Source organism: Indicator indicator, chromosome 2, assembly GCF_027791375.1.
Source record: "Indicator indicator isolate 239-I01 chromosome 2, UM_Iind_1.1, whole genome shotgun sequence".
NCBI classification, from domain to species: Eukaryota; Metazoa; Chordata; class Aves; order Piciformes; family Indicatoridae; genus Indicator; species Indicator indicator.
The window spans coordinates 40,533,324-40,548,743 of record NC_072011.1 but is presented as its reverse complement, the minus strand read 5'-3'; the positions used below and the strand labels follow the sequence as shown (position 1 = coordinate 40,548,743).

The 15,420-nt window shown below is 38.4% G+C and overlaps 1 protein-coding gene across 1 annotated transcript in view; it reads right to left on the bottom strand.

Annotated features, from left to right (window-relative positions):
- The window catches only part of LTBP1 (latent transforming growth factor beta binding protein 1), a 191,475-nt gene that overhangs the window by 46,821 nt on the left and 129,234 nt on the right, over positions 1–15,420 (bottom strand). Inside the window, exons 18-22 of the mRNA XM_054398281.1 lie at positions 14,761–14,883; positions 11,592–11,711; positions 7,233–7,355; positions 5,116–5,238; positions 1,216–1,338 (exon numbers count right to left, since the gene is read on the bottom strand). Of these exons, the coding sequence (XP_054254256.1) occupies positions 1,216–1,338; positions 5,116–5,238; positions 7,233–7,355; positions 11,592–11,711; positions 14,761–14,883 (612 nt within the window). The remainder of the gene's footprint in view (positions 1–1,215; positions 1,339–5,115; positions 5,239–7,232; positions 7,356–11,591; positions 11,712–14,760; positions 14,884–15,420) is intronic.

Below are 15,420 nucleotides of genomic sequence, written 5' to 3'. Positions count from 1 at the left end.
CAATTCTGCTAGCCAAAGATAGCCCTTTATGTTCTTTTGCCGTGTCTAGCTCTGTTATTCTCACTTGTCTGTATTCGTTGCATCAACTCCTCCTTCCTTCCATTTGTTTCCATACTGATCTGGCTATTTCTCAAGCAGTTTCACTCCCCTCTGCAGCAAGTTGCTATTTTTTGGTGTTGGTGGTCTTCTTTCTCAGGTGTAGTGCTCTTACTTGAAATTATTTCCAATTTTAATACACATTTTTCTGTTGAACACACTGTTTATATTGTCTGTCCCTTAGCTGACTCACAAGTGCTTTCAGCTTTGTTACATTTATCCACTTAAAACATGAAGCCTATATGCTACTACTTCACATAGTGGAGCAGAAAGAATAGTTAACCAAAGCTGGAATTGATTTATAGGTTGGGATCATTGGATCTCTTCTTGTTTGCTAAAGTAAGGCCCAATACAGCACTTCTGTATGTTAATGCAACTTTTTCTCACTTGGAAAGCAATCACATAGAACACTCAAAATTTTCACAGAGAATTTGCTGTTGGATCTTCAAACGCAGAAGCTGGAACACAGCCTCTCAGTTCAAGTCTAAATTGTGCATGAGAGAGCAGTCAAATCAAAGTCCAGTCACTTAGAGCACAAACATGTTACCACTTTGCAGCTTTAATACCATGATTCTTGTCAAACAAAAACGTATGGCAAAGGGTTGTTGTGAGGCATGACTGGGAATTGTGCCAATGTGGAATTGGGATTGTTCAGAACTAAAACCTGGGAATATTTTTTTTGGGATTGGCAATGCTGACTCAGTCTCAGATAACACATTCTCTTTCTCCTCACCCATCCTCCACAAAGTAATGCAAGTATTCTAGAGCTGAGAGACTTGATGCTTACTATACTGTTCTTTCTGTTACCATTACTGATTCACAAACATAGAAGTTTTTACCAAACTAGATGTTTACAGGACTTGGGAAAATGCAGCACTTTGACAGTTCTAACATAGATTCTCTCGCAAGTTTTGAGGGTGGAGATTTCAGCCTATTCTAATACTTTCCAGCATATATTTACAGATGGGAATATAAAACGAGAAGAGCAAAAAAGTACTACAAACAATAAATAAACCCAGTTTCTCTTCCACAGAATGATCTGTGCCAATCCCAAGTCATGCTTACAAACTTGCATGTTTAAAATAATGATCCAGGTATTTTTTTATGGCTATTTCATACCTTGACATCCCCTGTTTGCTATCTGCTGGAAACCATCTGGACAAGTGCACTTGTAAGACCCATCAGTATTCATGCAGTTTCCTCTATGGCAAATATCACTGTGCTGAATGCATTCATCAACATCTGAAACGAAAATTTAAATGAATTATTAGATGACATAAAAACTGATGAAACTTTTCAGAGTGATACTTTGATACTAACGTAACCACTCAAAGCTACAAGGTCCTTTAATAACAGAATGTGTGGATGTCAGGTTTACTACACTTTACAATGTTTTTCTTTCACATCACAATGTTTTACTATACTGTACAACATTTTTCTTTCACATCAAACTTGTTCTTTTTCTAAAGAGCTTTAAAATTTGAGTTTGCATGTCATTTATTCCTAGAAAACTTGTCTAATGTGCCATCTGCATCTCTCATGAAAGCTATCATAAAAGATTGCTACATCACTCTCTACCCTGCTCTAATGATGAAAGTGATGTTACAATAATGCAATTAAAAAGAAATCCAAGCAGTTCTACCTTTACCAGACAGACATAAAAAAATGCCTATTAATGCAGATTTGTGGTTTTCAATATCCATCTTTGGACATGTTTAGACCACTAGATGGAGATCCCTGAGCTCAAAGTGACCTGACTCAGACATCCCCCAGAATATGGGCAAGCCCAGACATAGTTGGTGTGTCACATCAGAGGAGACACACCTGCAGAGACTACTCACAAAACCACCATGTGGGAACGAGGCTTGTAGGACAGGGCTCACATTGTGCATACTGCTGTGCTAACAATCACTTTTTCATGCAGTTCATGCAATGCAATACAGCCATTTTGCAGGCATAGCAGCTTGGTCACAAAGTTGAATAGCTGCTTTTGCACAGTCATAAATCCAGCTCCAGAGGCAGGACATGCAGGGTCTAGCTCCCAATTGCCTATACATGACTTGCCCAGCATCAAGCCTGAGGCCTGTAGACATCCACAGGATAAATGTTCTGACACATAACAGGACAGGTTTAAGGATACAAACTAGACAAAAGTAATCAAATATTTCAAGAACAAGACACTGGCCTTGTCTCCACCTATTTTCTTCCCTGTTGTCTTTCAAAAGGTTTAAAGGCAGCCCAATAGAGGAAACTGAACACAGCTATTGTGGGTACAGGATTAACTCAGCAACTCCCTACACTCCAGTGATATTATACAGTTTTGTTACAGTTAAGATCACAAGGTATTTGATGACTGTAATTGTAAGTTTTAAAAACAAACAGAAAATGAGAGCCAAATAAAAGAAGTATCTCATAAGCATGTTCCCCCTGCCTCCACAGTGCCCATCCTTGTAAATTCACTGTGTCGGTGTGAGCTGAAATTCCCCCACCACCAACAAGTAACCAGGCTAGCCCAGTCTGGAAGCAAATGAAGGCTGTATTTACAAGCAGAGAAATGCAATGAATATGTACAAATATACAAAATTCACAACATTCACAAATATATACAATCAACAGAAAAGCACAACCGATCTCACTTTGCTTCCCCCCAAGGGGACCCTTCCCAAAGGGGCCTCCCTTTCCCAGGAGCTTCCCCCCCAGACCCCCCTTGGACAGAGAAGCAGAGTTAGTTAAGCAGAAAGTTGTTAACTTAGCTGCCAAGGTCAGTACGTGTTATCTTCAGCCAGAAGAGAAGAAGAAACAGCAGCCAGACAGCCCAGCAACTGCCCCCACTGCAGAACGCAGAATGTGCAGAATGCCTACTTTGTTTTGGGTAATAGTTCTTAAACATTTCTATCTATCCAATGGAAGTGTTTAGACAAATCGTTATTTTGCTTTCTTACACCCAATAGTGACTTATTTACACTCTTTCTCTGTTCTGAACTTTGCAAGGAAAAATTAAAAAGACAGTTTCAAACCATCACATTCACTCAGTCTATTACTCTGATGGTGCAGATAGTGTCCTTTGAAAAACAATTATCCAAGACTTTTTCCACTGTCTTTGATTACTCTGATTTCTTAAGCATGGATTTTAGCTGATAGAATTCTCATTCTTTCCTGTGTTGGAATTGATAACAATGGTAATTTAAAAAGAGAACATGACCTCATTTCTACACTTCTCTCTGGAAAGATTACACTACATTACAGTGCAACTATCCCTGGGATTTCATCTATTTGATAAAAATAAGAAATAAGGACAGCTTTCTTACATAAATTAATGGTATTGCAGATAAAACTGTGTTTAATGCTGACAGAGTTGTGACTTTTGATAACTGCATGTTTTACAATAATTTTCAACTGTGAAATAAGTTGTGGTTTGTTTATTTAAAACAGCAATTAATTTTCACTAGGAGCATGAGAAAAAAAATTAACAACTGCCTTGTGGTGAGCTTATGAGAAATCTCACAACAACAAGGTGTCTTTGGCCAAATTCAGTCAAAATGAATGCTGTTTTCTGCACAGCATGTAAACTTCCTTTTCTCTGACACAATTCTTGCTGCACAAAAATGTCCAGAAAAATCAGAGAGACTCATGCTTGAAATGGCCAGTACTTTTTACCGCCCTTTAACACATGCATGTGTACAAATGCAGTAAGAAGCTGTGTCTTCCATGGTTATCACCAGCTACAGAAAGCTTACCAGCAACTGGAAACCTTTTAGGTGCTAATACCTATATACCTACAATTCAGTCTGGATAAGAGGAGGCTCCGAGGTGACCTTATTGTGGCCTTCCAGTACCTGAAGGGGGCCTACAAGAAAGCTGGGGAGGGACTTTTTAGGATATCAGGTAGTGACAGGAGTAGGGGGAATGGAACAAAGCTGGAAGTGGGGAGATTCAGGCTGGACATGAGGAAGTAGCTCTTCCCCATGAGAGTGGTGAGAGCCTGGAATGGGTTGTCCAGGGAGGTGGTTGAGGCCCCATCCCTGGAGGTGTTTAAGGCCAGGGTGGATGAGGCTCTGGCCAGCCTGGTCTAGTGTGCGGTGTCCCTGCCCATGGTAGGGGGGTTGGAACTGGATGATCCTTGTGGTCCCTTCCAACCCTGACTGATTCTATGATTCTATGAATACCACATCTACGGTGAGAACTTAATTGAGAGTTTTTCCCCCTAGGGTGAAATAAGGAAACAACTGAGGCACAATTTTTTTTCAGTTCAAGGTGACTTCTATAACAACTGAGCAGTGCAGCAGATGTACTGTGTCAGGTGGTATGGCTAACAATGGAGAAGAGGGAGTAGCTTTGAAATAATTAATGAGAAAAAAAAATCTGTTTCCCAATTACTGGGCAATCAAGTTGCTCTACTTGAGAGGTAACAGAATGTTCCTGTTTTCTATAACACAGTATTTCTCCTTACATTTGCTGTATGTCTTTTACCTCTTATTTTTGCTTTTACAAGTTTAGTATGTAGACTGCCTTCTGAGACAGTGAAAGCTGTGAGCTTCAACAGATCCCCCTGGAGTTCATCTTACAGTACATATTTTGTCCTGCCAGTTCACATGTGGGATTGTGTTGGCTGGCTACAGGCTCCCAAAACCAGCTGGAGAAGAAGTTTGAACTTAGCAGGTCCCCATGTGAATAATGTATGCTGGCAGAAGCTTTTGTAATATAGAACCTCTGTGTCAGAATTTGAGCAACAAAGTTTGGAAAGACTTAATTACTTTTGGTAATAATGTCAAACGCTCTTCCAGCCTTACTGTTGGAAACACGTGCTGATTTCTTGTATGTGGAAAGATGACAAGGACTATTTCTAAGAATTCATTAAATATGCATCTGTGTAGGTGGGGACTGTTGAATGCTTGACAGTAAAGGAGAAGCAACAAATCTTTCTGTACCATTCTCAAAAGAGTTCATGCCTATAACTGAAATACTCAAGATCTTATTGAAAAAAAAATATTAATCAGTTGCTGAAGCCCACAAGCTTACCTTCACACTGATCTCCACTAGATGATATTATGTAGCCTTGGCTACAAATACATCTGAAAGATCCTTCTGTGTTCCTGCAGCGTCCATTCGTACAGAGTGATCGGTGCTGGCATTCGTCTATATCTGTAGCAGAAGAGACAGTGAACATAAAACACCTGAAAATACCAATTACTAATCAAATGGTGTAATAACCAATTCTGGAGAAAAAACAGCAAAGTATCAATATTCAGTGCTGCTTCTCCTGGTCTTATTTACTAACAAAGGCAAGAGAGTTGATACAATGCATAGAAACACATGAATTTGCAGACTGGATTTCTTTGAGATGCCTGCATTCAGCATTCTCTCCTGCGGTGTCAATATACCCCTCAAGGTACAAATGGGTACACAGAGACACGCCAATACACACACATGCTGCCTGAGAGCTGCTTTTGTTTCCTTTAAATAAAGCAATAAGCCATCCACTCCAGTGAGTCAGCAAAATCCACAAAATACTTTCCAGCAGGATCACCACCTTTTAACAAGGTGTGGTTCCCCGATGCACACTGACAGGCTGTTCCCCTATTAAACTGTACCTTAAGGCTCTTTAAAATACTTGTCTTGTTAGAGTATTAATTCTCTAAGTATGGGGAAATGTCTCTTTGGTTCCACAACCACTGCTAATTCCCTCAATGCTTCAGTTCCCATAAACTGGGGTCAGCTGAGGTTAACAGATGGATTTGAACATGAAACTTAAGTTTTCCTAAGAAAAACTCAAAATATTGGAAGGGAGTGGCACTTTAAATTCAGAACATAGCATGTCTTCTTTGAGCTAGGAAGCCTGTTTTTCCTCCCTTATTTATAAATGACTTGTTAAGGAACAGTAGTTAAATTGATATAGTAGGTTCTTAGTAACTTCTGGGATTTAGGCACAGCTGAATGTCTTCCTGAAAATACATCCTGAACAGGAGAAAGTTACTCAATGAGTTTTTGAGGTCTAAGTTATGGCTACATAGTCTGACCTCTTGAGCTTTTAATTTAAGGATCATGGAAATCTGTGGGGCTGCATGAAGAATCTGGGCACATACACAGGTCCTTACTTTGGAGCGTGCACTTTAAGAAGAACAGTCTGCACATGCCAGCTCAGCTTGGCAAGGCCCCTTTTCCATGAAAGGCTCAGAGGAAGCAGTCAAACCTTGTCTACATACTTTCCCCAAGACCAGTCTGCTGTGTGTCCTGGACTGCACATTTAATTCACTCAAGACACTTAACTCACACTAGTGTTTTCTTTCAAACTTCCTGACAAATTTACATGAACAGTCATGTAGTTTTACTGTATTATTTTTAGCACTTGGAAATATGAAGATGTTTGATGCTATACACAGACATTTAGGCAGAGGTGGGGGAAAAAGAAAAAAACATCATCTGATAAGAAATGTTCAAGTTTCTCTGTCTTTCCAAAGCTTGGAATCATTCTCCCAGATTCAACAAGTTTCATCAAATCCTCTCTCCCTAAGGAGAAGAATATTCATACCTCTTGTACATACTCTACATTGGCTCGGAGCACTCCACTCTGACTTCAGACCTATTCTGTTCCATTGGAGCAGTCCTGATGAAAATTTTAGATGTAGAAAAAGTGCTCACCCTGACACTTTGTAAGTAGCTGTGCTCTTCTAAGAAATATGACACCAAACTCTCTCTATTAAACGTACTACTTGAAATGCTGTGACACCACTGCAGGCATCAGCTCAGTGTTACCTCCTGGGCACCAAGAGGGTGCAGCCTCAGTTTGATTCCACTCACCCACATAAAAGAAAACAAAAATATGTAAAGAAAAGCAATTAAGGCAGCAAAAATCACAGTCCTCCCTCCAAAACAACAGAATTACCAATGGTTTTGCAGGAATTCCAACTCAGTAATATAAAAATTACTAAGTGTTTTGACTGGCTTTATAACAAAGGTCAAAATCTGCAATGTGACCATGAAAGCCATAAAATGGAAATACCTATTCTTACATTATTGGTTATTTAGCTTTGGTGTTGTCCATTTGTTATTTCTCCATTAAAAGGAATACTATTTGATGAAAAATAGTATCTAAAAGGTAAGTGTAACCTTATGAATTTCAATTACATTTTTCCTACCTTCACACTGATTCTCTGATGCAGAGAGTTTGAAACCTTGGCCACAAATACATCTGAAAGACCCCTCCATGTTTTCACAATGTCCGTTTGTACAGAGATTGCCATACTGACATTCATCTATGTCTGTGAATACAAAGAAAGTGTGAGTGTATATATTGGTACTTGGGTACAATCACTTTTCACCCGATCTTGGGAATTTATTAAAATCCTGCCATAAGTATGGTTAAAATTGATTTTCCTGTATATTATTGACCATGACAATTCTGCAGCAATTCTCATTTTAAACAAGGATTTGAACTCGAGCTTCTTTGTGCTAAACACTCAGCTGCACTTGCAGCCTGCACAACTGAAGTAATGCTTTCATCCCATTACTGCAAGGACTGTGGTTTAGGCTAACAAACCTTCTTCTTCCTTTTTTTTTTTTTTTAATTATTATTATTAGGAGTTGCACTATGAACTGACTGTCCACATCATCCTTACCTGAATAAGACTATTTTGCCTATGATTTCCTACAATTAGCTTGAACCAGTGCAGCTTCCAAACAGAGAAGAGGTCAGCGAAAGCTGAATTACACAGATTTACCCTTAGGATACATACCAGTGAAAAAAAGCACTAGCAGCTGCCAATACCTTGTAACATTACCACTCATCTGGTACTGCAAGGAACAGTCTAGAAAAGCAGATGCAGCTCATGTTGGCAAGGATGTGTTAGAAGCTCTTCTCTCTGAAACCATTTTTAAAACACATGCTTCTGGTCAGAATCCCCCAACCTGTGCCTCTGCTTGTTTATTTGGGGGTTACCTACTGATGTGTAGGAGCAGAAGGTCCTCCCAGAAGCTAGAACAGACCTCAGAAACATTTTCTGCTATTGAGTTTTTCCTGTTTTTTAAAGCTAAGTCAATTAACGTACAGAATTTTGGAAAGTTCTTCAGTGCATGACTTTACGTGAGACTTCTTTAGAGGACATTTTCCAAGATGACTTAAAGAGGGCAGGTTCTAAAGGACTGAGCTGACACCAGAGGAATTTCAAGGGGATTTCTGCACTTCATGCAGGTCCTTCTGTAAGGCTACTCTGCATTGGCAACAAGGAACTCCATTGGATGATGCTTTTATAACAGACATTTTAGAAGCAAAATCCCTATTCCTGGTCACACACTATCTTTTGTTTACAGGTGGGAATGAAAGAACCTTTATTTCTCTAAGTTATCCCACAGACACCTATGTCTTGGTTTTGGTTGGGAGAGAGTAAATTTTTTTAGTAGGTGGTTCAATGCTGTGTTTTGGACATAGTGTGAGAATAATGCTCATAACACACTGATGGTTTAGTTGTTGCTAAGTAGTGCTTATCCTAAGTCAAGGACTTTTCAGTTTTTCATGCTCTGCCATTGACAAAGTGCACAAGAAGCTGGGAGTGAGCATAGTCAGGACTGCTGACCTGAACTAGGCAAAGGGATATTCCATACCACAGAATGTCATATCCAGTGTATAAACTGGTGGGGAGCTGGCCAGGGCAGGTCACTGTTCAGGCATCAGTCAGCAGATGGTGAGCAACTGCACTGTGCCTCACTTGTCTTTTCTCAGTTTTTATTTCTCTCTCCTTTTTTTTTTTGTTATATTCCTTTTCATTCTTATTAATATAATACTTTTAGTTATTAAAGTGTTCTTATCTTAACACATGAATTTTACCTCTTTTTTTTCTGATTCTCCTTCTCATCCTATCTGGAAGGAGGGAGGGGTGAGTGAGCAGCTGATGGTGTTTATTTTTTAATGGCTGGGGTTAAGCCACAACAACTGACTTTCATCATTCTCTTAAAGAGGGGTTTTAACCAGATGGGCCACTCTCTAGCCAACATGAAAATTGCTACATTACTAGTTGACACATTAATTTTCAAGAATTCCTTCTGAATACAATTTGTATAAATCAACAAAGAAAAAGCAGCAATGTGTAAATAAATAAACCCATCCAGAATTAAGTATTCTGAAATAATCAATATGATCTTTTTCCTAGAGTGGTTTTCACTTAAAAAAAAAAAAAAAAGGTTAATTGTCAAATTGTATTTATTTTGGGGATGTAATTAACAACAAGCAGGTGTCCCCTGTTTGTATGGAAAAAAGCTGTATTTTTTAGCTTCAGTGATGCAGAAAAAGAATTACCCCTTATTTGCTCTTATGTGCCAGAAATCATTTTACTCCAAATTATCCTCTTTTGCCACCACAAAGCACACAAAATCTATCAACATAAAAGAACAAGACTACTGATTATTTGAGCTATTAGGCAGCTGTAGTACAGGGAGAGCTGGATTAAAGGTCTTTAAATCATCATCATGGCTCTTAGGAACTATTGTGAATATCTACAATAACTACTACTCATGGCTCTTGACAGGCCCTTGCACAAACTGAATTTGACAAAGCCCATTTCTCCCCAGATACAAATGAAATCACTGTTATTGTCCATATTTCAGATGACCTACCATTCTCATTTCCTCACCTGAGCCTCTAACTCTTTAATTAAGATGCCCTGTTGCAGCCTGACTAGAACATAAAGCAGCATCCTCCCAGGAGATGACAGCACAGATCCACAGGTGCTCTGCTATGGCAGTTCAGTAGGTGATACTACTTACAGCCTTCTGCAAGTCTAATTTCTCAAATCCCTACTGTTGCAAAATGTGCTTGCTCGGCAAAACACAGCCTTTGCTCTCAATGTATATGATCAATGCTCTAATTCAATAATCATTACAGCACAGAGAACCTAACACGGCAGTCAGGCCCATGAATTTCTGAGTAACAAATCTGCTTTTCACAGATTCATTTCCATCTGCTGCTTGAAAATTAATCCTATGATGTTATTTCTGATTTCTGGGAGGGACTCAAAGATCAAGAGACTTTCCCAGGAACAGAATCCAAATCTTCTGAGAGTAAGTCTACAGCTGTAACTGATTCTATAGATTCTCCCTACAGAAGAGTTAGAGGTATATCAATCAGCTCTGCTGACCACTTTATTGGGCTTGAAGTCTGATTCAGTGCCATATAAGATGAATATTGTTAGTTAACCACACAGCTGCAAAACCCACCACAGTGATAACCATGATGATGAAATGATCTAGAAAGTTTTGCCAATCTATTTTTTCAATCATTTATCAACACACAGAAGAGTTCTCTAGATTCACGTTACTTATTGTTACTCTGCATCGTGCAATATCACTTCACTTGAATGTGCAAATGTGGAGAGAGAAGGATGATAGAGGAATAATCAGGGATTCCAAGTAAACTTAAAAAAGATCTTATTTCAAATAGTCCCTGTATGACACAAATGCATTACGGGACCTGGGACAGTGCCAGTTTCAAGAAAATGAGGGGGCATGGTTATGCAGGTGCCATTTTTTATTTCTTCCAATATGCATCTCACTTTGGATATTTCCAACTAAACTGCAATTAAATGTATTCTACACAAGTTTCACTTGAACTGACTGACTTGCCTTTATTGAACAAAAGCAGATATATTCCTGGCTTTAAGTACTGGATATTACAGTATCATTGGCCTCAGAGCACTGTGGGATTGCTGCACTAGACTTTCTAGGGCGTAAAATGCAGGCGGAGGAATGAGGTGAGGCTAAAAAAAAAAAATACTGAGAACAGCACTGGGGAATGAATTACAGAGCTACAACTGACCTAAACTAACAACAGGAATAAATTAATGTATGGAACAATGGACCTAAATACCCGTCACAGATAATTTGGGATGTATTTTCCTTTCCAAAGAGTTTAAATCTGTATCTTTGCAATACGGTACAATTTAAAACAAACTGTCTGCATTACATTTTCTAAAATGTATATGGCTCATTTCCAACATGATGTAAGCCTAGGATAAACAGAAAAAGAAGACTGATGAAGACTCACTAATGATGTAAGTGAGATGTCTAGGCTTAGAACATTTCATAAAACAAAGGAAAAAGCAAAACTACATGCAGTAATACAAGGAAAAAAAGTATCAGTAATTTGGAACCAAGACTTATCCCTTACATAACTTAGTTCTATTTGTAAATCTCAGCAGATTAGCAACTTCTTTTCTGCCATTATGCTCCTGTGAACCTTGTTAGTAAGAATGAAACAAGTGAAAGTTATGCCATGGCATTTTCAACCAGGCTGTTTTCATAAGTAGCTACAGAAATCAAACTTGATGCTTTCAGACTGTGTCTGAGAGTGTAAAGTAATTTTAAAAATCTCATTTATTCAATTACTGTAAAATGAAATGGGGACCTAGGGCACTGTGCTGTCATGTGACTGTTACAGTGATGGAATAGGAAATACAGTATTTCATAACAAGGATTATAGCCAGAGATACGAAGAGTAATGAACATACCATGGCACTGTCCATTCCAGCCTCTGAACCCCACTCTGCAAGGAATGCACTGGTAAGAGCCAGGAGCGTTAATGCACTGTGCATCTGGACAAGTAGTTGGAGTCAGGCATTCATCAATGTCTTCAAAAGAGAAGATCGACAGAAATATTTGTCAAAACCATAACAGAATACTGAATAATAAACCAATCTGGTTATTCTGACTGTGCTCATACTATACCAGCACCTTTAAAGAGTTGTGTACTTTACCTGTTAGAGACCCAGGAAGGTACCAGTTCGCACAGATTTGTACCACCTAAAAGGCATCTCTGAGAGATGAAACTGAATTTTGTGTTACACCGCGATCTTTGATAGGCCCTCCAGAACACACAGCAGGTCCTATTTCTGGCTGAGATACCTGAGAAGAACTTTGCTTATGTCACTCCTTTACCATATTGAAGTGTCCTGAGGTTCTTGCTATAGTCAGTCTCAACTGATTTTGGAAGCCCATGGCAGTCACAAGAATATTTAACTGGCTTTCAAAGCAAAGAGGAATTTGTTATTCTTCAGTGTCTTAGAGTTAGTTATGCAGCATGTAAGTACTATGTGGACTATAAATGTGCATGAACAGTAATCAAAGATGTTTACAGGGAGTAGGGCATTAATTATGTCTGAAAGAAGGCAGAAGCATCACAAACCACTGAAGTGATATGGGCACTTCTGCATGTCAGAGGCTGGCAATGCTTACGTTGACAGAGGGACTTGTTGCATCAGGAGAGGTCCTAGTTTACTTATGACAAAACAAGTGATCTTGGAAAGACTTAATGGGTCTCATGTCCAGGCTCTGAGCATCTATCAAGAACTTCTTACCCTGAACCAAAAAAACTCACAATACATGCAATACATGCAATTTAAAAGAGACCATATACAAAAATGACATTTAAAACCAAGTTGCTGTCAAGTGACCAATGATCAGAAGATGCTGGAATTATGTGCTGGCAGCCTCATTCCAGCCTACTCCTGTATTTGAGTATCAATTTATAATATTAATATGGTCTTTAATTACACAATAATTATAACCTTTCCAACCAAATACTTGCTTCATGCCCTGCACAGAACTAATGAAGCTGTCAAAGAGACCCCTAAACACAGCTTTATAAGCTCCTGTCCCTTTCATGTCCCAAGCCTAGGTTGTGTCTTCTGCAATCACAGACTGCTACCTCAGCACAGATAGTAGGGAGGCAATTTACTCTTAGCTTTGGGAACAAGCTGACGGAAAGAAAATAGCCTCCAACGCTTGTAATTTAACTGGACAATGCTCTGATGTTTAGTGAATTGGAACATCCCAGAGTCAAACAACTCACTGTATGTGGGCAAGTCACATTTTTTCACAGAATCATGATTGTCCATCTGAGAACACATTCTCACAAAAAAAAAAGCAACAGGCAGCTTCAGTTGCAATGATGCAGACCTGCAAATGTTTCTCAGTGAAACTGTGAGTTTTTTTTTATTTAATTAGCAAAATCTGCTGAAATCTGTTCTCAGAACTGCCTAGACTGTATCTGTCTCAAAACACACAACAGAAGTTTTCAGTCAAAATAAAATCCAAATTCTGCGAAGCTTAAAGAAATCGCAAGGAGATTTCATAGAAATCCTTAATTATAATGCAATGACATTCGGGTATGCCTGTAACACTAAACAACAGACTCTGCAACAACATATATCCATTCTTTATATTTCCCAGGCTAGGCCTGTGACAAAGCTTGTGTGAATCAAGCTTGAAGGCAGAAGATGAGGTGAGGCAGTGTAAATGAACTGTGCTCATTGGGTGCCGGTTGGAGGATTCTTGCCTTTGTTTTTGATGTGTGGAGGAGGTGGAAAGCAGTTATTTGTGGAATCTGGAATCTGTCAGTAGGGTGACTACAATGTGTAGGTGTAATGACATAGTGATATGATTCTGTGAATGTGTCACTTCCTTAGTTTGATAGATTTAGTGTAGGAGGTTTTTTCCCTTAAGCAACCTTAAATAACTTCCAGTAGAGAGTTTGGTTTCAGAAATTACATATTGTTAAGTTAAATGACAGAGAACTATCACCACATTACATAAATTACAAGCTAATAAGAAATTTGACACATTGTGATATTCCAATTTCCAGCCTATTTTAATTGAAGATTCCCTAATGAAAGAGAAGATTTGGAAAAAGTGATTGTAAGAGTGGAGCGACACATTTATTTAAATAAATGCCTCAACATAAAGAGAAATCTTTTAGCAATGATCAGAGCAGCAAATATATCCCACAGCAGATTTAAACTGCTTGTTTACTAAGCAACCCTACAAGTTAGCATCTTTACTCTGTCTTAAGTAACTTAAACTAAAGCATGAAGTAAACTACGTTTGAAATGATTGCCTGCGATCTTTAGTTCACAACTCAAGCTGAAAATTAATAAAAGAGGAGGAAAAAAGGCAAAAATATCATGCTTAACAATAATGTGAAGTTTGTCCTAGAAGCTCTTGCAACATGAAATACCTGCTAGATACATATTTCCAAAATAGAAAAAAGTCAAATTTATCATTTGCTAACTGTTAGCAACTGTTAGCAGACTTATCATTTGCTAACTGCTAATACAGGAAAAATTAGAGATTTCTGGATTCTGAGCTAGAATCTTGGTAAAATATTCAGGGAAGGACTAACAATTAACAACTAACTAACGAGTTAAGGGCTGGCAAGACATGTGTACAGGGGAAATTAAATGACATGAAGGTCAATTAAACAATGAAAGTAGCTAAGAGAGAATATAGCGGTAAGATTAAGATGGAGAAATTACCCATGGAAATAAGCAAAGAGTGGGATGGGGAAAGGGAACTCTGAAAACAAAAATATATAAAGCCACTGTGTCAAGACATTCCATCTGAAAACAGATATCCAAATGGAAAGTGAAAGAAATTACAAGAAATACAACAGGTACAAAATTACTAAGTTAAACATGAAAAAAAATCTGTGTTGAATTATTTTAATATTTCCGCCTAATGGCCAGACTTCTTCAAAAATAAGGAAATAGGTGTGATTTTTTTCTGCTGAGATCAATAACAGCAGTAAATGTGAATAAATGGCTCATCCTATAGTCAATAGTTTGACTATAGTCAATAGTTTGACTTGGCAATTATTACTGTTGGTGAAGAGTCCAAACCTACCTTCACATTCACCTCTCCTGTTCATTTGGTATCCACTATCGCAATATTCACATCTGTATGACCCAACAGTATTTACACAAAAGCCTTCCCCACAAGTATGAGGTCTTGAGCATTCATTAAAATCTGCAGATGAAAAAGAGAAGTTAACAGAAACTTTGCTCCACCATGAAATTACTGAATGCTTGCATTTCTCCTATCCTCTGTTTTAATTAACGTTGACCAAGTAAGTTTGGATTTGTGAAGCTGTTTGCATACCACAGCCCTACAGCTGATCCTACTGAGCAGTTCCATCTTTACCTCCCTGCTTGTAACTGCAGAGAGAATGAGATTTAGAAACAAGCAGGCTATAGGAAGAAGGCCATTGGGTACCCCTGTGGTTGCTACAAAATTGTGTGTATATTGTGCCTGAGGCAGCACTAACCTAAGGAAGATCACAGCCAATTTAGGCTGTTGGTATTGCTCTGTGAAGTCCATATCAGTTTGCAGCTGTATTTAAGCTGTGCATGTTTATTACAGCTGCTAGTGATTAAAAGTTTTAGATATTTGTATTTTCCACCACAGAAGGTGTTTTTACTAAATGGTAAATAAGGACAATACTGAAATTTTTAATAAGTTCTTGTTTTTTAACAAATAATAATTTTGAAAATCAGTAGGAACTAC